General features: G+C 46.1%; 1 protein-coding gene across 1 annotated transcript; it reads right to left on the bottom strand.

Moving 5' to 3' along the window:
• Positions 1-2,062: 2,062 nt before the first annotated feature.
• Positions 2,063-19,110, bottom strand: LOC137300476 (CCN family member 1-like). The gene is made up of 6 exons (XM_067969542.1): positions 18,968-19,110; positions 18,637-18,687; positions 11,072-11,285; positions 9,025-9,390; positions 7,693-7,895; positions 2,063-6,779 (listed from the first exon to the last, which is right to left on the bottom strand). The coding sequence occupies exons 2-6, from the start codon at positions 18,682-18,684 to the stop codon at positions 6,477-6,479; spliced, it is 1,134 nt and encodes a 377-aa protein (XP_067825643.1). The 5' UTR covers positions 18,685-18,687; positions 18,968-19,110; the 3' UTR covers positions 2,063-6,476.
• Between the last annotated feature and the right edge of the window lie 6,030 nt (positions 19,111-25,140).

The raw sequence follows: 25,140 nt of genomic DNA, 5'->3' as shown, positions 1-25,140 counted from the left end.
AATGGGAAAATGCCGCCATTTGGGTGGGCGGAGGGTGGAGTTTGGGGCCCAACCTGTTTACGGGAGCTCCCCCCCTCCCCCACCCCTTTATCTACCTGTCAAAGTTACCGCCAGATGTGGCTAGACATTTTCCCAGGAGAGTGCGTGGCTGTGGGGAAATTGCGGGGTGGTGGTGGGGCGCGGGGGGGCAGTGGGGAGAGATGGTTGGATGGTGGACAGGGCTGGCTCGAAGGATTAGTCGATCTTTTCCTATCCTGACATAGAATTACAGAGAATTTACAGCACAGAAACAGGCCATTCGGCCCAACTGGTCTATGCCAGTGTTTATGCTCCACACGAGCCTCCTCCCTCCTTACATCATCTCACCCTATCAGCATACCCTTCTATTCCTTTCTCCCTCATGCGTTTATCTAGCTTGCCCTTAAATGCATCGATGCTATTCACCTCAACCACTCCTTGGGGTAGCAAGCTCCACATTCTAACCACTTTCTGGTTAAAGAAATTTATCCTGAATTCCTTACTGGATTTATTAGTGACTATCTTATATTTATGGCCTTTAGTTTTGCCCACATCACTCTCTGCCCTATCAAACCCCTTCATAATTTTAAAGATATCTATTTTCATATGTCCTGTATGAGGGAAGCACATACTTAGCGGCCTAGTGATGCTGGGTGCGTTCATGGTGTTTGGCCTTTGCTAAGGGCCTCAGGAGAGGAGGAATTAAAAATGTTATAAAGTTAATTTGGCCGTCCTATCGATCGCAGAGCTGATCCATCATGGCCTAATGGGAAGTTGGCAAATCCTTCTGAAATCCACCCCCCTGCATCTCCACCACCCCGGACCCCTGGCTCCCCCTTAACCTGCGGAAACTGCCTCACAGCCATTCCCTGCCTCACCATCCGAGGGAGGCTCCGCAATGGTGTTGTAAATGGCCCAGGTTCAACCATCCAGTGGGTGAAAGTCCCATTCCCTCTGAGGACCGACTGTCATTGTTGCAGACAGAACATTCGAGGGTCAGAGGCCATGGTGAAGCTTTAACATGCACCGATCAGGCGACCTTTGGAGCCCTGTGCTCAATTCGAGTCAGCCCATCATAAAATGATATACGAGCACTGGAGCAGGTGCAGAGAGGAGTGACAGAACTGATCTGAGTGTAAAGAGGATGAGCTATGAGGTAAGGCCAAAGAGGCTTAAGCGTTTAATAGTTTGGATAATGTAAAGTGAGACTAGTATTGGAAATTAAAACAGGGGAAATGGGAACAGAAGAGGTAAGTTTATATTGGGTTAAACTTGGGGTCGATTTTCATTTGCTTCTCCAGGCGTCAACAAGGCGGTAACGGCCTCAAAATGGGGGTCGGTATTCTTACCTTATGCAAACGAGGGCGCGATTGCTGCCACTGAATGAAGGCCAACACAGTGGTAGCATCCTCACCCCACTGTGCAGCTAGCACCAGCATCCCTGCTGCCAGTACTGCCCGTCGTATTGTAGCTACATATCTTCCCCATGCCAGTGCCTGCTCTTCTCACTGTCCATTCGCCTCTCTCTGCCGTGGATAGACAGTGAGGTCAACGTCACCCCACTGTATATCCACCCCTTTCCTGTACCTACCAGAACCGCCCTCTCCCAACCCACCCCGAACAACCACAACTCCTCATGTCAACACCAATCTGTTCAACCAGATCCACCTCTTCTCAATGAGCCTACAGCTCCCTCAGTCCCGGAGACCTGTGTATATCGGTCACAGGCTACGTGCTGAATTTTACCAGCAAATTGCCCATCATGCATTGATGATGAGGTTGGGGCTGAGGCTTCAGAAACATGTACTGCAGTGCCGTCTAGTGGCCATAGCCCCCCAACTACACTGTGACTGTTGACATAGCAAAATTGAATGGGAAACGTTAAGGTAGCAATTCACAATGGTAAATGTTGGCACGAAAGCGTGACCAGAACTTGTAACAACAGGAAGTGTGTGTCCTCTGCAAAGTTTTTTAAAAATGCAATCAAAATAACAAATCACAACAGGGGAAGGAAGAGAATGAAAAAAACCCCACAGGATTCATCTTTTATTATAAAATGTTTAAAATATTTATTACGAAATTAAGTATTTATGTTTCTATAAAGACATTATTCTAATTACAATATGTGCAAAACATCAGTATATACAACACTATTTATTCATCTGCAAACTTATATTGAAATCATATATTAACAAGAGAGCAGTAAAACACTGGAGGAGCAACCCAGGGAGTCAGAATGTGGCTACATTCAGTATTACTAAGTCAAAGGCAGAAGAATAGGGTTCAGGATGGAGGGAGTCAGCTTCTTCCATCCCTTCTGCACCTCTACAATTCAAACTGAGAGTGTGTGGTGGGTTGTTGCAACTATTGGTATAACTACAGACAGAACACCTGCCTCAGGCACTTTGCACTCAACCCCAAGAGATGTATTTGGGAGTGATGGGGAGGGTGGTTTCTGTCGGCACGTTGATTGCAGTTTTCCCCTACTTTGCTCGTGCTCCCCTCAGCCCAGCCACATTCTTGCTTTATGAGCGTAAAGATTGGATCCAATTTCCATATTCTGGTGCCTTGGCCCACTGGTTACCTCTCTCTGCCACACTGGAGCAGTTAGTTGGATTTTGCCATGTTCATTCAAAAAAAAGCAAATCCAGGCCGGGGATACCATGTGGTTTTTTTTGGAGTCTTTTCCCACTGTGTTTAATGCCGAATTATGGACAATTGCATTCATTGATCCTGGTGTGTGTCCCCACACACACCAGCATCTGCCCAACTTTCTTTCACATGTAATATCCTTACAACCGGAAGAGACCATTAAACCATCAGCCTGGGGCGGTTTTAGAGGTGAAAAGATGTTGTGTGAACCACAGTGCACCATTAGATGGGATTGCTCCGAATTTGGACATCTTCTCACTTCAATTCAACCATCTTGACCTCTATATCCCACCACCTTGACAAACTCAAACACATCAAGGTTATGCTTTACCTGGCAAGGTTGTTCTCCTCTACGTCTCTCTTAACGTTATAGGCCCACACGTGAGTGCAGGTTGTCACACAAATCTATTCTAACTGATCAGATAAAAATACAGCCACATCTCCACATTACAGTAATACTGGCAGACACCGAGAAATACATTAAACACAAACAGAACAAAAAAAAAAGTCTTTAAATATACACACAGAATATTTACTACACACGACCCTCTACAGTTGTCTCATCGCGCTTCGAAAATGAAGCATGTTCATTTCGGATTCACTCCACTGCCGTGAAGTTTGTTTTAAGGGGGGGGGGAAAAATAAGAGTACAAATTAAATAGAGTTACTGTAGGAAGGTCCACCTCAGTGCACAGGCAATAGCTGCCTGATACTAAAATATTCACATCTCACGTTGCACAGTGCACATTCAAGAGTTAATCTCTACTGCCACAACAGATGGAGAACATGAGTTTCTATAATTTAATGGCCTGACGTCGTTTATAACGAGTCTCCTTATGACAGTTGGACCAGTGAAAGTCTGTGCTTTCTAACGGGCTGCTTAGCTTCCTCGTGCTGAATTTCATTGACCCAAAGTTAAGACTTTCTCTAATACAATGACCCATTCTTAAACTCCTGGTCTCACCCTCTGGACCTGGGTTGCATTTCAGAGTTGGGAGGAACTGGACTCAAAATGACTGAGCACCGCCCAAATTCAAATAATAGACCCGATTTTGTTTTTTTGTGCTGACTGCATGAACAAAGCATTTGGCAAACCTTTTCCTCCATTTGTTTACAAACACAACTCAACATTGGATCAAAATGCACTTTCCCATCCTTTGCACTGTGGCCGTGAGGGAGATGCCAATCTAAGGCAAAGGTTTGCCAAACGCTCTCCATGAAGACTCTGGCTCATCCATCTCTACAAATGATACAATGGCTTCAGGAATATAGTAACAGGAGTAGGCCATTCAGCCCCTCGAGCCTGCTCTGCCATTCAATTAGATCATAGCTGATCCGTACCTCAACTCCATTTACCTGCTTTTGCTCCGTATCCGTTGATACCCTTACCCAACAAAAATCTATCGATCTCAGTCTTGAAAGCTCCAATTGTCCCCCACCATCCACAGTCTGTTGGGGGAGAGAGTTCCAGATTTCTACCACCCCTTTATGTGAAAAAGTGCTTCCTGATTTCCCTCCTGAACGGCCTAGCTCTAATTTTAGGGTTATGACCCTCTCGTTCTTGATTCCCCGCGCCAGAGGAAATCATTTCTCCGTATATACCCGATCGAATCCTTTTAACAGCCTTGCTGTAACGGATTGGCAATGGGGGAAACTAAGGGGCAAAAAAAGGGGGGGAAGTCACAAACATATAGTCAGCTACAAAGTTAGAGGGCGAGTGATCACCACGGGGGCTTACTGCTTCCTCAGAGTGTCTTAGTGATAGTGGAGGTCAAAGGGGACGGGCATTTCACTAGGGTCCGCAGTATGCTGGTGCACCAGGGTGTTGACACAAATTTGGGGCATCCAATATTCCCCACACACTAAGTGTTGGACCTTAGGCTGTCAGAGAAAGTCTTTCAGAGGATAAAGCAACCTGGTCTGATCTTCTGGCCACCCCAACACTTTAGCCCCAATTTTAACCTGACCCACCTGGTGGGAACGGGTTGAGTTTGATTCCATTGACTTCAACGCAGCGTAAAATCGGGCGGGGAGTAAACCGGGCGTCGGACCCAAACCTGCTCCGTTCCCGCCGGCCGGGTTAGGTTAAACTTGCGGTTTTGATTACTGACTTATTCGACATTCTTGTGTGGTGTGGGGCAGGGGAAGAGAACCCAAAAAGTAGGAAGAAAGATCAATTAATAAAATATTCAAGGAAATCTTTTAAAAAGAGGTTTGTCAAGGTGTTAGAGCATGGGGTCTGGGTGCCTTGCAATTCAAGCTCTTCTTCATTAACACTTAACTCTTGCCAATCGTCGATATCAGAATACAGTGCTCCACTTCTCTAATAGAAAACTAGTCAGACCCTGACTCTCCATCAGACCCTGACTCTCCATCAGACCCTGACTCTCCATCTGATGCCGTGTTCGTCAGACCCTGACTCTCCATCTGATGCAGTGTTAGTCAGACCCTGACTCTCCATCTGATGCCGTGTTCGTCAGACCCTGACTCTCCATCTGATGCAGTGTTCATCAGACCCTGACTCTCCATCTGATGCAGTGTTCGTCAGACCCTGACTCTCCATCAGACCCTGACTCTCCATCTGATGCCGTGTTCGTCAGGCCCTGACTCTCCATCTGATGCAGTGTTCGTCAGCTCGTTCAGAAGTGCCGTGGCAGAATGTCTTAGAATCTACCAGAAATTGTCGGTGGCGTTGGACAAAGTTTCAGACGAAGTTGATGTCTCAGTGTAAAGTTAAAAAAACAAAAGCTTTAAATAAGGCTCCTTGGAGTAAACCATCTTAAGCTTCCTGGGAGGTGGCCATCTTAAGCCTCCTCAGAGACTGCTATAATATGCTTTCTTGAAGTTGACCATCACAGGTCTTTCTGCAGATGGATATCTTAAGCCATCTTGCAGATGGCCACCTTCTCAGGTATTTTTTGAGTGGTTTTAAAGCAGTACCGTAGGAGAAACAGAAACCAGCCACAATTCAGAAATAAGAACTCCTTATTTTTTCTGTATTACATTCAGATATGCACTAGATAGATGTCCCAATCCCGTTTTCAACTTTGAAAAGAAACCATGTCCAACGACCTTAAATAACAATAAAAATCCATCTGCAACTTTATATACAACCACATCAACTCTGATTAAATTAGATTAGGAAAAAAATGTCAATGTGAATTTTTTTTGTTACAGTTAATTCGATCTGTTCTAAACCGAGCCTGAAAACTGGTTTAGAAGAGATTTTAGTCGCAAACCAACCTATTCAACTGAAGCTTAAAGGCTAGTGTTTGTTGGCTAGATGTAGTCTGCCTGTGTTCTTTATCCCTTTATTTTAAACTTCATTTTCAGAAGAGCAAAGCTTAACAGCCAGTCTCATTCTTTTGAATCAATTGGGAAGATCTCACTTTTCTCGGTTCCTTTCCGATCAACGCAGTCTTCGCCTTTAACGGCCGGTCGGTTTCCAAGGCAACGACGTGTTGGCTTAATGGAGCAACAAGCCCGCAAAAGAAGAGGCTCGAAGAGCTACAAGAGGAGTACTGTACGTGGACCACTGGAAATCAAGGTCAACAGGCACGACAAATAGCCACCGCCAGCCCTGAAGTTCAAAGTTCAAATGCGCCACGAGAGCAGATTCTACGAATGGCCGTCAGTCTAGTCTTTAGGGTTGGTTAAGTAGGTCAGTGAACTGGACTGGTATAGCTGCCAGTGTAGACGTGAATAGGCAGCAGAGTGGACTAGTGGGCACAGCAAATGGCCGCCAGTCTTGACAATGCAGAAGTTTATTTTTTTTTTCCTCTCTTGAGCGTCCATCCTCGCCGTGCTTACTCGGAGAACTTGTGAATGTCGTTGTGCAGCATGTAGTGAGGGTAGGAGATCTCGTTCTGGAACGGGCAGTTGTAGTGGCACCGGCACTTGTTGGTCCACATCATGCTCTTGGAGAAGGTCTCGCCGTCCTCGCAGCGGAAGCGCACGTGGATGGTGCGGGTCTGCGACGGGGTACAGCAGCGCCCGTCCGTGCACGAGCCGCACCAGCGGGGCTTGTACCTCCGCACGCTGGCGCAGCCCGCGTAGGTGAATCGCACGGGCTCCTTGGCCTTCTTCATTCTGAAGCACTTCTTGCCCTTCTGCAAACGAGGAAAGAGAATTACTTAATAGGGCCCCCTCACGATAAACACAAATCCAAATGACAGACTAACTCCAAACCCCCACCTCCCACCTCCACAGGGCCGATCGGATCAATGTGCGATACCAGGAGCGGGGGAAGGGTGTCTCACCTGTCGGTCGCACAGATCAGCAAATGTTCCCGCCCATTTACAAGGCAAACTGACTGTGACCTTGTCATTACATTGCAACAGCATAGGAAAGGCCAAGTCTTGCACGTACCCTTAACTCATGGAATATGGATCTTTACAGGACTGGAACCAAATAATCTTGCCATTTCATATCCATGATGCCAAAGCAATCCAGACCGCCCAGGTATAATGCCATGGCTCAGTTGGTAGCACTCTCATCTCTGAGTTAGAAGATTCTTAATTGAAGTCCCACTCCAGAGACTTGAGCACAAAATCTTAGGCTGATACTCCAGGGCAGTACTGAGGGAGTGCTGCACTGTTGGGAGTTGCCCGTCTTTTGACTGAGACATTAAACCAAGGCTTCGTCTGCCCTTAGGTGGATGTAAAAGATCCCATGGCACCATTTTGAAGAAGAGCAGGGGAGTTCTTCCCGATGTCCTGACCAATATTTATCCCGCAACATCATCACTAAAACAGATTATCTGGTCATTATTTCATTGTTGTTTGTGGGATCTTGCTGTGCGCAAATTGGCTGCTGCGTTTCCTACATTACAGCAGCGACTACACTCCAAAAATTACTTCATTGGCTGTAAAGCGTGTTGGGACGTCCTGAGGTCACGAAAGGGGCTATATAAATGCAAGCTTTCTTTCTTTCTGTTGTGGCCCAGTTTAGGAGCGTTGACACCGGTTATCAGACGGTGCAGTCAATCACTTGTACAACAAACCGCGATGAGCAACCCCTTACCTTAAGGTTGGTGATGATTGGCAGGTCGCAGGGACGGAGCTGGCAGAGGCGGGTCTCCTTCATCAGTTTGCACTGGGGATTGTCACTGGTCACTCTGGTGGAGATGCCGATACCACAAGTCTTGGAGCACCGCGACCAGTCGGTAGTCTGAACCAGGCACTTTGACCTGTCGGACTTACGATCGCGGGCCTGCGCTCTCCAGGCTGCAGAGAGAAACAAATCCTCATCAAGAACACACTCTCCTTCCCTGACGCGGTGGACGGTAACCAGCAGATACACACGAGTATTCGGGGTCGAATTTCTGCAGGGAGTTCTCCCTGTAACTCCGCAGCAACCCCGGAGAAACGGATTAAGCTGCATTTACACCTTTTCTCCAGGGTTTACGCGGGTCGCCTGCCAAAGTTACAGCCGACGATCGGGTGAATCAGTGTGGAAATTCAACCCCAACCGAGTGCAAATACAATGGTTATGTTATATTTAGGGGAATGAGCTGTTCAAATCTATTGGATATATTAAAAACCTTACATCCGCACAGACTTTCCTCTCAATTTTTTCCGTCGTAAATTCCTGTGACAACATTTATAATGGAAACTGCCTATGTCACATTCTTACAGCGTTACAAGTTTACATAGGCAGTGTTGCATTGTAGACATAGACATAAAAATTTATAATGGAAATATAAAAATTAGGACAGAAGGTATGTTTTGAAAATGGGGACTGAATTATGTCTGTGTGCCCTGGTCCAGTTATCCCTCACTCTCTAATCCTGCTTCACCTGAAGACTACACTTGGTCTTGACTTCCTGTGCGCAATGCCGTGGGAGGTGGGCTCGCGTCTTTATATTTCTCCTCCCTCCTCTCCTGAAGGCACTGAGATATGGTTCCACAGGCAGTAGAGGCCCTCCATGTACCTCTTTCGAATGGCCACTCTATGTGCGAGCCGAAACGGCGAGTGTCAGCAGGCTATTTGACCATGAGGTTCATCACTGCCCAGGCCAAGCCTGTCCTTGTGGGCAAGCGCGTGCACACACACACACTTTCTAGCAGGGGGTCACTGGATAGTGATCATCAGAGGGAACACTGGCTGGTTATTTTCCCTCCCCTGGCCTAGGGGCGGTGAGGCCCATTGTAGCACCCTACACACTATCCTCAGCTGATGGCCAGCACAGCACAGGCCCAAAGCTCGAACTTGGGGATTTCCTGGAGTTTATGGCCCAGTTCCACCGGCCCTTAAAAGCAGTAATCAGGGAGCCACAGATTCCTCAATCTCTTCCTATTAAGGGGGCAGTTGGAAGGAATCAACCAACCCATGAATGAATAACTGCTGTCCTACCTGGTTCTATCTTTAAGCCTCCCCTGACGAGCTCAGTCAGCTCATTGCTGGAAAGCGGTTCTGCATCCGGCTGGTCTCCAATCTCTTCGTAACTCATCGAGTCGTCTATGTCCTCGGTGCTATCTCCAGAGTCTTCGCCAATGTGGTTGGTGTCGCAGGTCCATTCCTCGCAGCACTGGCCCAGTATCTTGACCAGCCGAGGTTTGGGGCAGTCTACGGTTGGTAGAGAGAACTCCTGGGGACAGAGGGGCATACAGCCCACCACTCCATCGATGCAGGTACACTGGTGCTTGCAGTTGGGTTGAAAGTTCTCTCCGTTCTGGTAGATATTCCCACCAAACTCACAAGGCCTTCCTTCGGATTTGGCTAGAACATCAAAACAAAAACATGACATTACCGTCATGTGGAACATTCAACACGCAACAGAAACTTCTAGGCTTAAAGATCTTCAGCAAAGGTTTGGAAAAGCCACCGAGATGTTTAGATCTGGTACAGACTTCCTGAAAGGGCGGTGGAAGCAGATTCAATACTAACTTTCAAAAGGGAACTGGATAAATACTCGAAGGGGAAAAATTTGCAGGGCTACGGGGAAAGAGCAGGGGAATGGGACGAATTAGATAGCTCTTTCCAAGAGCCAGCACAGGTACGATGGGCTGAATGGCCTCCTCCTGTGCTGCATCATTCTATGATTCTAAGTCTTAGTTGAGTTTATGGCGCGATGACATCCTGTCCCAGAGGTTCTCTGACCTCTGTCAGTACTGCCGTGTAACCGTCCCCCCGGGCATGTGGGTCAGGGGTTGACATGCCATCTCTCATACAATGCATTCTGGGAAGGATGACATCATTGTCTTCAAAGTACATATAAAAAAAAACAGGAATTGCCATCAGCAACTGTTAAAAAAGATGGGTTAAAGGTTGGGGCGGAGAGTCCTCGTGCGTAGAGACGAAGGACTCAGTCACGAAATGTTAACCTCTCTTTTCGGATGCTGATGAACCTGCTGTGTATTAGCAGCCTGGATCGGTGCTCTGAAAAGCTTCAGCAGGCAGAGAGTAAAAAGAAAGAACTTGCATTTATATAGCGTCTTTCACTATCTCAGGACGTCCCAAAGTGCTTCACAGCCAATTATGTACTTTGTTTAAAGTGTAGTCACTGTTGTAATGTAGGGAAACGCGACAGCCCAATTTGCGCACAGCAAGATCCCACAAATAGCAATGAGATAATGACCAAATCATCTGTGTTTTTTTTAATTGTGTGGTTGGCCAACATTTTATTTGTTCTTGGGAAGTGGGCATCAGAAGACAGTATTTATTGCTCCTCCCAGTTACCCCGAGGGCATTAAGAGTCAACCACGTTACGTGGGATTGGAGTCACCTGTAGGCTAGGCCAGGTTGGGATGGCAGGCTCCCTTCGCTGAAGGGTATTAGTGAACCAACAGTCTGGCAGTTTGCATGGTCATCGTTTGGTGCCGGCTAACAAATTACCAGATTTGTTGAATGGTGGGATTTAAACCCATGACCTCCGGGTCACCAATAACCATGAGGCTACTGATTACTAATAACCACAAGGGTTACTTCGGGTTACTAATAACCACAAGGGTTACTACTGATTACTAATAACCACAAGGGTTACCATGGGTTAGTAATAGCCATGAGGCTACTGATTACTAATAACCACGAGGGTTACTATGGGTTAGTAATTGCCCCGAGGCTACTGATTACTAATAACCACGAGGGTTACTATGGGTTAGTAATTGCCCCGAGGCTACTGATTGCTAATAACCACGAGGGTTACTATGGGTTAGTAATTGCCCTGAGGCTACTGATTACTAATAACCACGAGGGTTACTACAAGTTACTAATAATCATGAGGGTTACGAATAACCATGAGGGTTGCTACTGGTTACGAATAACCACGAGGCTACCGATGATCAAGTTTCCTTGAGACATCAGATTGATGCCTTTAATAATTCAATCGCCAGTGAACAATAAGCAGGCTCTTCCCGCTCAGCATCCTGACTCATTTTACCCGGTCAAACTCTTGACTTACCTCGGCAGATGCCCCGCGTGGCGACGTCACTGGAGCCGAAGTTACACTCGAGTCCCTTGATGTGGTCGCAGGGTTCCATGGCGCTGCAATCCTGGTTGAACTGCCGGGCACAGACCTTGCAACAGTTGCAGCCATCGATCACCAAGCTGATGCCTGGGGCACAGCTGGGAGGGGCATCGGGGCAGTGGCACGCTGGTCCGCAGCTACTCTCCACCTGGGTTGGACGAGACAAACATCAATCAGCCTTCTGCAGGCACTTAGCTCCTGTCTGCTGCATTTGGTCTTGGTGATTATAGCGAACCAGATAGGGAGGTTATTGCATGTTGTACTGTGCGTAACGCAGAAAAAGAAAAAAAGACTTGCATTTATTTAGCACCTTTCATGGCCTCAGGGCGTCCCAACCACTTTACAGCCAATGAAGTTCTTTTAAAGTGTAGTCACCGTTGTGATGTAGGAAATGCAGCAGCCAATTTGCGCACAGCAAGATCCCACAAACAGCAATGTGATAATGACCAGATCGTTTGTTTTAGTGATTGAGGGATAAATATTGGCCAGTGTATTTGGGACAGCTCCCCTGCTCTTCTTTGAAATTGTGCCATGGGATCTTTTACTTCCAACTGAGAGAGCAGATGGGACCTCGTCTCATCCAAAAGACGGCACCTCTGACAGTGCAGCACCTCCCTCAGATTATGTGCCCAAGTCTCTAGAGTGGGGCTTGAACGCACAACCTTCTGACTCAGAGGTGAGAGTGCTACCAAAGATCAGGGTGTGAGATATATAGATAGACATACAGAGAGAGAAATAGTGCAAGCTGCAGGCCAGAATCTAACCAAGGGGTTCGGGTGGTTTATGTATAAAATAACAGATACCTAGGAATGAGTTACAGGCAGGAATCTAATTGAGAGATCCGGGTGGTTTATATATAAAATAATGGTTAGCTGGGAGTGAGTTACAGGCTGGAATTTAATCGAGGGGTTCAGACGGTTTCTCACCAAGGCAAGGACGGGAAAAATCTACCCCATACAATAATGGATATCCCTAGTGAGTTACAGATCAGTATCGGAAATAGTGAATAATGTGCTATAAAACAGACAGTATATAATACACTGAGTAATATATATACATATACATGAAACAGAATGCATATAATATACTGGGTAATGTGTGTGCATATATATATATATATATATATATATATAATATAGACAGTATAATAGAGTATATATTAAACATAGTATAATATACTAAGAAATGTATATAACACAGCCAGAATATAATATACTGAGTAATGTATCTATACATAAAACAGAATGCAAATTATATTAGTATATAATATATAGAGTAATGTGTAATCTTTGGGAGATGGTTTGGGGTAATTTTCCATTTCTGTGCTTTGCATACTGAGAGACCAGGTGTGGCGGATAGTGTGTCTGATATTGTAATTTAAATTAATCGAAGGTAAATTGGGTGCATTGCAGAAGGTGCTCACTACCCTCGGCCCCTGAGCAATGACCCTGACCAGCAGCGTTGCAATAATTTTTCCAGATACCGTTCCTGTCTCTTTAAGAATCTTTGTTTGGACATATTTTATTGAATGGAGGCCTGCAGTTAGTGTATCTGAGTGCAATATGATGACACATTGGAAATTCTTTAGCACGCCATTACTGAACAAGCCAGTTGTACTGACAGAGGAATTAAGGGTGTGAAGATAAAAGTATTCACCACCATCCCAGCCTCATACATACCACAGTCACTCAGAACCAGGACAGTAAGGGGGGCTCAGAAAACTCCCACCACAGGGCAGAAATAGTTGCTTTTCACCAAAGGTTTGAAGCCATTGAAGATTGGAAATCTATTAATGGTGCTTGAACAAAAAAGCACTATCCCCCCACCGCCCCCCCAACCCCGAGCCAGGCAGGTCTGCAGACAACGGGGTCTCAGGATATAGGGGTCCTATTCTCAAGGACTCTGCCAGTCAGCTACCAGTGAGGATATTGAGCTCAGTATCTTACACTCAGCCATGATTAAAGAGTTACACAGTAACATTCAAGCTAGCATTCACTGGGCTTCACTGTGAATGATTGTGCATCCCTTTGCCTCTATGGTGCATTAATCCATTCCTATGCTGTCTTTCGGATGGTCCTGTCTGCCCTCTCTATTAGATGTAGCACAGTGGCTGCAGTGTGTACCATCCACAGGATGCACTGCAGCAACTCGCCAAGGCTTCTTCGACAGCACCTCCCAAACCCGCGACCTCTACCACCTAGAAGAACAAGAGCAGCAGGTACATGGGAACAACACCACCTGCACGTTCCCCTCCAAGTCACACACCATCCCGACTTGGAAATATATCGCCGTCCCTTCATCGTCGCTGGGTCAAAATCCTGGAACTCCCTTCCTAATAGCACTGTGGGAGAACCTTCACCACACGGACTGCAGCGGTTCAAGAAGGCGGCTCACCACCACCTTCTCAAGATGTGGAGATGCCGGTGATGGACTGGGGTTGACAATTGTAAACAATTTTACAACACCAAGTTATAGTCCAGCAATTTTATTTTAAATTCACAAGCTTTCGGAGGCTTCCTCCTTCCTCAGGTAAATGTTCTCAAGGGCATTTAGGGATGGGCAATAAATGCCGGCCTCGCCAGCGACACCCACATCCCATGAACGAATAAAAAAAAAGATCCCATCCCACAGCAAGGTCCCACCAAACAGCAACCTGATAATGACCAGATAATTTGCTTTTTGTTGGTTGAGAGATAAATATCGGCCAGGACACCAGGGAGAAAGAACTCCCCCTGCTCTTCTTTGAAATAGTGCTGTGGGATCTTTTACATTCCCCCGAGAGGGCAGACGGGGCCTCAGTTTATCGTCTCATGCAAAAGACAGCAACTCCGACAGTGCAGCGCTCCCTCAGTACTGCACTGGAGCGTCAGCTTGGATTATGTGCTCAAGTCTGGAGTGGGACTTGAACCCACGACCTTGTGACTCAGACATGAGACTGCTACCACTGAGCCATGGCTGACACCTCATAAATTTAAATATTAAATACACCATGTAAATGGCACACTCTTACATCACTACGTGGACAATAGCTTAAACATTTTTCCTGTTGGGGGCATGGTTTTATCAAACTTGTGGTGATGTTCTAGGATTTAATGCGCAGGGTCCAATTTATAACAAGACAAACAAAATCTAACATTAAAACAGAAAATGCTGGAAACACTCAGCGGGTCGGGCAGTATCCGTGCAGAGAAACAGAGTTAACGTTTCAGGTCGATGACCGTTCATCTGAACTGGAAGAACGTAGAAGTTTTCAAACAAGTGCAAATCCAGGGAAAGGGGGAAGGGAGGAAAGAACAAAAGGGAAGGTCTGGAGGGCAGAAGTGATTAAGTGACAAAAGGGATGATGGTGCAAGGCAAAAGGGGGTGGTAATGGGACAGGTTAAGAAACAAAAGATGGGCCCAGAGAAGGTGCAAATGGAAACAGCAGAACCATTGCCAGCACCTGCTGTCTAAGGAAATGGGCCAGAAGGCTGTAATGTGCCAAATCGAAAGATGAGGTGATGTCCCTCGAGCTTCCGTTGAGCAAAATCTAATCATCGCTTCTTGTATTGAGGTGGGCGTCGTCAGGTCTCCAAAATGTCCCCTCTCAGCGTGTAGTTTACTCCTGCACCTGGAAATGATATTACTGCAGGGGTCGGTGGGGTGGGGGGGGGGGAGCACTGAGACACTGATCTTGTCACATCATCTCCCTGCCATGTCTCCTCACCTCTCGCGAGGTCTCAGTGTTGTTTGATGGGACCTGTCCATTGAGAGACATGACTCAGCACAGCTAGAAATAGCACGGCCAGCCACACCAAGCCAAATGACCTCCAGCGCACTTCATTACTAGGATTCGCAATTACACTTCAACAAGAATGTCTCTGTTACGAAATTGCCTGCAGACTTTTAACTCTGACAGGTCGAAGGGAAGTAACTATTCTCTCGGGGGGCCTGACTGGTTTTATTCATCTTCAGCTCACAGACTGTGGCGCTGAAATAAACACCAGCGTTATATCAATAAAGAAGTACACTAAAACCCCGGGTATAGACTCACCATAGAATGGTTACAGCACAGACGGAGGCCATTCGGCCCATCGGGCCCGTGCCGGCTCTTTGTTAGAGTATTGATCATTATCGACCAAACAAAACACCAAACACTCAAATTTAAGTTTTCTTTAAAAATAAATACTTTAATTCTCCAGCCCTCCCCCACTCTCTCTTCCCCTTTTCCTTTTAGCCCAATTTGTATTTCTTAAACTTCAATTTAATGGGTGTTTTTTGCTTTAAAACCTAACTCACCCCGGAACCAAACAAGTAGCCGGGCGAGGAACCAATAGAAAAGGGTGTGTTGTTGAGAGGGTTCGTTGTGAGGGGAGATTTTGGCAGTCAGCTGACCTTTCACCTCCAGGACCGGAGCGTCAGCCTGGCCTAGGGTATCAGGTAGAAAGTCTCCTCCTCTCCCTGTCCGATGTCAGGATCCCGCACGCTACGCCCCTGGCAGCGCCCATTGGGAACCACTGCCCCCACCCCCCCCCCCCAACCCAATTACCCTTTTCCCGCCAGAGGCCAGGTGTCGGGAGAGAGGCCAAATGGAGCAGCTCTCCTGAATCCACCTTTAAATCGTGCCACTGGGTCGCATTGTGAAACCGGTGGCAAAGGGAGGAAGTGCAAGCATGGGCCGTCTGTCACATCAAGGCCAGCGTGCATGTGCGGAGTATCGTGACTTGGCATCAAGACACCCACCCTGCTGCTCTTTACCAGTGGCAGACAGGAAGAAGTGGTGAAAGAACAGGTCTCCCTTGGCGAGAAGGGAGGGAGTCTGCTGCCTTGGCTCTGAGTCAGAAGGTCGTGGGTTCAAGCCCCACTCCAGAGATTTGAGCACAAAGCCTACGCTGAAACTCCCCTGCAGCCCTGAGGGAGTGCTGCACTGTCCGAGGCGCTGCCTTTCGGATGGGACGCTAAACCGAGTCTGCCCTCTCGGGTGGATGTAAAAGATCCCACGGCACAGGACCGTTGTCTTCGGTCCCCGCTGCAAATTCCGTTCCCTCACCACTGACTCCACCCCTCTCCCCGGCCACTGTCTGAGGCTGAACCAAACCGTTCACAACCTTGGCGCCCTATTTGACCTGGAGATGAGCTTCCAACCACATATCCGTTCCATCACCAAGACCGCCTACTTCCACCTCTGTAACATCACCCGTGTCCGCCCCCGCCTCAGCTCATCTGCTGCTGAAACCCTCATCCATGCCTTTGTTATCTCCAGACAGGACTATTCCAATCCTCTCCTGGCCGGCCTCCCATCTTCCACCCTCCATAAACTTGAGCTCATCCAAAACTCTGCTGCCCGTATCCTAACTCGCACCAAGTCCCGTTCACCCATCACCCCTGTGCTCGCTGATCCAAATTGGCTCCCGATCCGGGAATGCCTCGATTTTAAAATTCTCATCCTTGTTTTCAAATCCCTCCAGGGCCTCTCCCCTCCCTAGCTCTGTAACCTCCTCCAGCCGTAGAACCCTCCAAGATCTCTGCGCTCCTCCATTTCTGGCCTCCTACACATTCCCGATTTTAATCACTCCACCATTGGCGGCCATGCCTTCAGCTGCCTAGGTCCTAAACTCTAGAATTCCCTCCCTAAGCCTCTCTACCTCTCTCTCCTCCTTTAAGACGCTCCTTAAAACCTACCTCTTTGACCAAGCTTTTGGTCACCTGTCCTGATATCTCCTAATGAGGCTTGGTGTCAAATTTTGTTTGATGACGCTCCTGTGAAGCATCTTGGGACATTTTATAATGTTAAAGGTGCTATATAAATGCAAGTTGTTGTTGTTATTTTGAATAAGAGCAGGGGAGATCTCCCTGGCCAATATTTATCCCTCAACCAACATCACTAAAAAAAAACGATTCCCTGGTCATTATCACATTGCTGTTTGTGGGATCTTGCTGTGCTCAAATTGGCTGTCATGTTTCCTACATTACAACAGTGACTACACTTCAAAAGGCACTTCATTGGCCGTAACGAGGTTTGGGACGTCCTGAGGTTGTGAAAGGCGCTAGATAAATGCAAGACTTTCTTTTATCACCTGGTCAAAAGTGTGGCGAGAAAAGAGGGAGCCTGGTGCCTGATCAGACCTGCCCGCCATCTGTAAGCTCAGCGTGTCTTGCACTCAGAGTGATCCCAGTGTCTGCAGCTCAGCAAGTCAGGACGAATCCCTGTATTGCAGTCTCCAGCGCCTGACTCTGATTTATCAGATATAACCCCATTACTTCCTCAAATCTGATCCATGAGAACTAATGATCTCATCAGAGGCAGCACCGAGATCGAGCATTAATGTGAGGTTCACAACTACCCTAATGGGACCTCCCTGAGCAACAGGGCAAATTAACCCTTCTGAGGCTGGGGAGAGGGCATGGAATTGGTACCCAAATTAAAGGGACACTACCCTCTTCAAAATGCAGCAAATTTTAATTCTTTTGCCAAGTACGTGAAGAAATTAGATGAACCACAGTGAAACGCGTGACAGAAAGTAAAAAGGTCTCCCAGGACAATGTCCCATTGAAAATAAGCTCCCCCGGCTTTTCACCCTCCCTGTTTAAAAAAAAAAGGAAGTCTTGCATTTATGTAGCAACTTTCACAACCTCAGGTCATCCCAAAGTGCTTTTCAGCCAATGAAGTACTTTTGAAGTGTAGTCACTGTTGTAATGTAGGAAACACAGCAGCCAAGTTGCACACAGCAAGGTCCCACAAACAGCAATTTGATAATGACCAGATAATCTGTTTATAGTGATGTTGATTGAGGGATAAATATTGGCCAGGACACCAGGGAGAACTCCCCTGCTCGTCTTCGAATAGTGTCATGGGATCTTTTACATCCACCTGAGAGGGCAGACGGGGCCTCAGTTTAAAGTCTCATCTGAAGGACGGCGCCTCAGACGATGCAACCCTCCCTCAGTACTGCACTGGGAGTGTCATCCTGGATTATTTGGCCAAGTCTCTGGAGGGGGCTTGAACCCACGACCCTGTGACCCAGAGGCGAGAGTGCTACCAGAATCAAGGCTGACACCATAATAAATCCTACCCACACCCCTCCCACATTAAAATTGCAAATTTGCAGTAAACTTTAAACAAATCCTTCACTTTGCAATAAATTTACCAGGATCTGTGAGGGGAAGCCTTGGAGGCAGATTATTTGCAGTAATCCGTGCAGGTTATGTCTTCAAAGAATGTTTAAAAGCAGCTGGCAGGTTAGATAAAGTTAGGAGTCTCTCTCTCTCTTACCCCACATATTGTAAACAATTTTACAACACCAAGTTATAGTCCAACAAATTTATTTTAAATTCCACAAGCTTTCGGAGGCTTCCTCCTTCCTCAGGTGAACGATACCCCACATACACACTGATCACAGGACCCACACTCTAGTGATGATCAGGATAATTTAAAGCAGAATTGAGGCGATATATAGACACATAATACACACACACACAAAGTCCTTGTAAAAGAATTGTAAACACTGAGCAACGCTTACCTCAGCCGCAGCGCAGAGCAGGATAACCAAACACACGAGTGTTTCCATCTCCTTTACCAAACAAAAAAACTTAAGTCAAAGAAAAAAAATAAAGATTCCTTCCCTATTTTCTAATCACTTTAAAAGAAAACAACTTTAAAAAAAAAACCCCAAAAGATCCTTTGCAAAACAAAAGTCGTCAAAACTTGACACCCAGTTCCAGGTGGTCGGGTTAATTTCAGGTAAATTTCAGCGGCGCGAGATCCACTTTGTTTCTAAAAAAAAAGACAAACTAATGGGGAGGAAAGTAAACTTTCCCTGGTTTTTTTTTTGGGATTTTTTAAATGCGCACCAGTCCAGATCTGCACTGACTTTCTCGACCCTTTATTTATTTCCCCCAAGTGCCGCTGTGACTGATGTCCTTGTCTCTCTCTCTCTCTCTCTTTCTAGCCGCTGTCAAGCTCCCAACACGGCGGGTCGCAATTCATTCAGTCGCTGTGAGCTCTCGCTTGTTTTTATAGCCGGAGGTGCCCGTCTCATTCCCTCCCTCTCTCTCGATCTCCCCTCCCATGGCCCCGCGTCACCGCCTGGCCGCTCTCGGGAGCACAGATCCCCGGCGCCAGAGCCAAACACCTTCCGCTGTGGTAAAACCCAGCCAAGAAAAAGGAAATCGAGCGACATACACACACACAAAAAAAAAATACCCATCATCGAGAGAGAAAAACAGAACCTTTAGCAAATGTGTTACCCAAATTGTTCTATTTAATTAACTTTCAGTAAAACACCTTATTAAAAACAAACTTGCTTTTTAAATTTCTTCATTTATCATCCCTTAAAAGAAATTAAAGGTGTCTTTTCAAGATAAAACCTGTTACAACCCCTCGATGTATCGATCTCTGTGTAAATGTAGCTAATTTCCCAGGAAAGCCAATTCAATATGATTTAAATTTCATTTTTTTTCATCTCTGTACCGCAGTTGATTAAAGCTGAAACTTGTTCTGAAATTGGTCCAAGTAATGTATTTTCCGATTTAATTGCCTTTGCGGTTTAATACGATTCAAACTCTGAACACATTTTTAAAAATCAAAAGCTTCTTGCAGGAGCGCATTTTTTAAAAATTGGATTTAAAATGTATGTTTTTTATTTGGAAATGCAATTTAACTGTCAGGATGCGAGGTGAAAGTCCACCTGCCGGGTCTGGCGGAGGAGTTATGTAACAGTCCAGCTTTCTGCTACTATTTCCCTTCTAGATACAGATTAACAATTTGCACCTAAAACACAGTCAAACAATTAGAACAGATGTAAAAATTTAGGGCTCAGACTTGGAAAACAGCAAAATTAAATCAGAAGGAATCGTTCAATATTTACATTTCCATTATTGCTCGTCTCCGAAGCAACTGAGTGTGTTTTGCAGATAACAAGAATTCCATTCATTCCAACCACTGCAACCAGCGGCTCGGTTCCCTGACTGAAGGTTTTGTCCTCGGTGGCTGATTCCCAGGTATCTGCGATACCGGGCCCTGTTGCTGGGCGGCGCTGTTTCCACACGGCTCCAGCAGCCTCCCGTCCCGTGGTAAAAGCCAAACAGCCAGCTCTCCCATGCAGCAATCCTGCACTGTGCCACTTCTGGATGCACTGACACCTCTCTTACATTGGGAGTTTATTCAACTTCATTTTTCTTACTTTTTCCCCCCTCCCCCCACTCTCCATTCGCTTCCACTTTCCGTGTACCCAGTGCAGAGGGCAGAACGCAGGGTTTCGCTAATGTGCACTGATCTGCAACAGGTACAGGACTCTGATATACCCCATCCTCATCACTGTAACACACACCGATATACCCCATCCTCATCATTGTAACACTCTCCGATATACCCATCCTCATCACTGTAACACACACCGATATACCCCATCCTCATCATTGTAACACTCTCCGATATACCCCATCCTCATCACTGTAACACTCTCCGATATACCCATCCTCATCACTGTAACACACACCGATATACCCCATCCTCATCACTGTAACACACACTGATATACCCATCTTCATCACTGTAACACACACCGATATACCCCATCCTCATCATTGTAACACTCTCCGATATACCCATCCTCATCACTGTAACACACACCGATATACCCATCCTCATCACTGTAACACACACCGATATACCCCATCCTCATCATTGTAACACTCTCCGATATACCCATCCTCATCACTGTAACACACACCGATATACCCATCCTCATCACTGTAACACACACCGATATACCCCATCCTCATCACTGTAACACACACCGATATACCCATCCTCATCACTGTAACACACACCGATATACCCCATCCTCATCACTGTAACACTCTCCGATATACCCATCCTCATCACTGTAACACACACCGATATACCCATCCTCATCACTGTAACACTCTCCGATATACCCATCCTCATCACTGTAACACTCTCCGATATACCCCATCCTCATCACTGTAACACTCTCCGATATACCCATCCTCATCACTGTAACACACACCGATATACCCCATCCTCATCACTGTAACACACACCGATATACCCCATCCTCATCACTGTAACACACACCGATATACCCATCCTCATCACTGTAACACACACCGATATACCCATCCTCATCACTGTAACACACACCGATATACCCATCCTCATCACTGTAACACTCTCCGATATACCCATCCTCATCACTGTAACACTCTCCGATATACCCCATCCTCATCACTGTAACACTCTCCGATATACCCATCCTCATCACTGTAACACACACCGATATACCCCATCCTCATCACTGTAACACACACCGATATACCCCATCCTCATCACTGTAACACACACCGATATACCCATCCTCATCACTGTAACACACACCGATATACCCATCCTCATCACTGTAACACACACCGATATACCCATCCTCATCACTGTAACACTCTCCGATATACCCCATCCTCATCATTGTAACACACACCGATATACCCATCCTCATCACTGTAACACACACCGATATACCCATCCTCATCACTGTAACACACACCGATATACCCATCCTCATCACTGTAACACACACCGATATACCCATCCACATCACTGTAACACTCTCCGATATACCCATCCTCATCACTGTAACACTCTCCGATATACCCATCCTCATCACTGTAATACTCTCCGATATACCCATCCTCATCACTGTAATACTCTCCGATATACCCCATCCTCATCACTGTAACACACACCGATATACCCATCCACATCACTGTAACACTCTCCGATATACCCATCCTCATCACTGTAACACTCTCCGATATACCCATCCTCATCACTGTAACACTCTCCGATATACCCATCCTCATCACTGTAACACTCTCCGATATACCCATCCTCATCACTGTAATACTCTCTGATATACCCCATCCTCATCACTGTATCACTCTCTGATATACCCATCCTCATCACTGTATCACTCTCCGATATACCCATCCTCATCACTGTGACATTCTCCGATATACCCATCCTCATCACTGTGACATTCTCCGATATACCCATCCTCATCACTGTGACATTCTCCGATATACCCCATCCTCATCACTGTAACACTCACTGAAATACCCCATCCCCATCACTGTATCACTCTCTGATGTACCCATCCTCATCACTGTAATACTCTCCGATATACCCATCCTCATCACTGTAATACTCTCCGATATACCCCATCCTCATCACTGTAACACTCTCCGATATACCCCATCCTCATCACTGTATCACTCTCTGATATACCCATCCTCATCACTGTATCACTCTCTGATATACCCATCCTCATCACTGTATCACTCTCTGATATACCCATCCTCATCACTGTATCACTCTCCAATATATCCATCCTCATCACTGTAACACTCTCCGATATACCCATCCTCATCACTGTAATACTCTCCGATATACCCATCCTCATCACTGTAATACTCTCCGATATACCCCATCCTCATCACTGTATCACTCTCTGATATACCCATCCTCATCACTGTATCACTCTCCGATATACCCATCCTCATCACTGTAATACTCTCCGATATACCCATCCTCATCACTGTAATACTCTCCGATATACCCCATCCTCATCACTGTGACATTCTCCGATATACCCATCCTCATCACTGTGACATTCTCCGATATACCCATCCTCATCACTGTAACACTCTCCGATATACCCATCCTCATCACTGTAACACACACCGATATACCCCATCCTCATCACTGTATCACTCTCTGATATACCCATCCTCATCACTGTATCACTCTCCAATATATCCATCCTCATCACTGTAACACTCTCCGATATACCCATCCTCATCACTGTATCACTCTCTGATATACCCATCCTCATCACTGTATCACTCTCCAATATACCCATCCTCATCACTGTAACACTCACTGAAATACCCCATCCCCATCACTGTAACACTCACTGATATACCCATCCTCATCACTGTAATACTCTCCGATATACCCATCCTCATCACTGTAACGCTCTCCCATATACCCATCCTCATCACTGTAATACTTTCCCATATACCTTATCTTCATCGCTTAACACTCTCAGATATACCCCATCCCCATCTTTGTAACAGTATCCAATATACCTCATCCTCATCACTATACCATCCCGATATACCATAGCCTCATCTCTGTAACAATCTCCGATATACCTTATCTCATCAGTGTAACAATTCGATATACCTCATACTGACCACTGTAACACTCTCCGATGTACCTCGACACCATCACTGAAACACTCTCCAAAATACCCCATCCCTATCACTGTAACACTCTCCGATATACCCATCCCGATCACTGTAACACTCTAAGATGTACCTCAACCCCCATCACTGAAATAATCTCAGATATACCCCAAACTCATCACTGTAACATTATCCAATATACCCCATCCTCATCACTGTAACACTCTCTGATATAACCCATCCTCATCAGTGTAACACTCCAATATACCACATCCCCACCACTGTAGCAGTATCCAATGTATCTCATCCTCATCACTATATCACCCCAATATACCTTAGCCTCATTTCTGTAACACTCTCCATATCCCCTTGATTCCTCTAGAGTCCAAAAATCTATCTATCTCATCAGTGCAACACTCCGATATACCTCATTCCCCTCACCGTAACACTCTATGATATCACTCATCCCCATCACAGTAACACTCTCCGATATACCCATCCGCATCACTGTAACACTCTCCGATATACCCCATAAGAACATATGAGCATAAGAAATAGGAGCAGGAGTAGCCATACAGCCCCTCGAGCCTGCTCCGCCATTCAATAAGATCATGGCTGATCTTCGACCTCAACTCCACTTTCCATCCATATCCCTTGATTCCTCTAGAGTCCAAAAATCTATCTATCTCAGCCTTCAAAATATTCAACGACTCAGCACCCACAGACCTTTGGGGTAGAGAATTACAAAGATTCACAACCCTCTGAGTGAAGAAATTCCTCCTCATCTCAGTCTTAAATGGCCGATCCCTTGACCTGAGCCTATGCCCCCTAGTTCTAGACTCTCCAGCCAGGAGAAACAACCTCTCAGCATTTACCCTGTCAAGCCCCCTCAGCATCTTATATGTTTCAATGAGATCACCTCTCATTCTTCTACACTCCAGAGAGTATAGGCCCATTCTACTCAACCTCTCCTAATAGGACAACCCTCTCATCCCAGGAATTAACCGAGTGAACCTTTGTTGCACCCCCTCTAAGGCAAGTATATCCTTCCTTAGATAAGGAGACCAAAACTGTATGCAGTACTCCAGGTGAGGTCTCACCAAAGCCCTGTACAAATGTAGTAAGACTTCCTTACTCTTGTACTCCAACTCCCTTGCAATAAAGACCAACATGCCATTTGCCTTCCTAATTGTCTGCTGTATCTGCATACTAACTTTTTGTGTTTCTGGTACGAGGACACTCAAATCTCTTTGAACACCAACATTTAATAGTTTCTCACCATTTAATAAATATTCTGTTTATCTATTCTTCCTACCAAAGTGAATAAACTCACATTTCCCCACATTATACTCCATCTGCCATCTTCTTGCCCACTCACTTAACCTGTCTATATTCCTTTTGCAGACTCTTTGTGTCCTCCTCACAGCTTACTTTCCCACTTAGCTTTGTATCATCAAACTTGGATACATTACACTCAGTCCCTTCATCCAAGTCATTAATATAGATTGTAAATAGCTGAGGCCCAAGCACCGATCCTTGCGGCACCCCACTAGTTACAGCCTGCCAACCTGGAAATGACCCGTTTATCCCAACTCTCTGTTTTCTGTCCATTAACCAAACCTCTATCGATGCTAATATATTACCCCCAACCCCATCAGCCCTTATCTTGTGTAACAACGTTTTATGTGGCACCTTATCGAATGCCTTTTGAAAATCCAAATATTCTTCATCCACTGGTTCCCCTTTATCTACTCTGC

Source organism: Heptranchias perlo, chromosome 31 (assembly GCF_035084215.1).
Source record: "Heptranchias perlo isolate sHepPer1 chromosome 31, sHepPer1.hap1, whole genome shotgun sequence".
NCBI classification, from domain to species: Eukaryota; Metazoa; Chordata; class Chondrichthyes; order Hexanchiformes; family Hexanchidae; genus Heptranchias; species Heptranchias perlo.
Note: the sequence above shows the minus strand (reverse complement) of the source record. Positions and strands in the feature narration are given on the sequence as shown.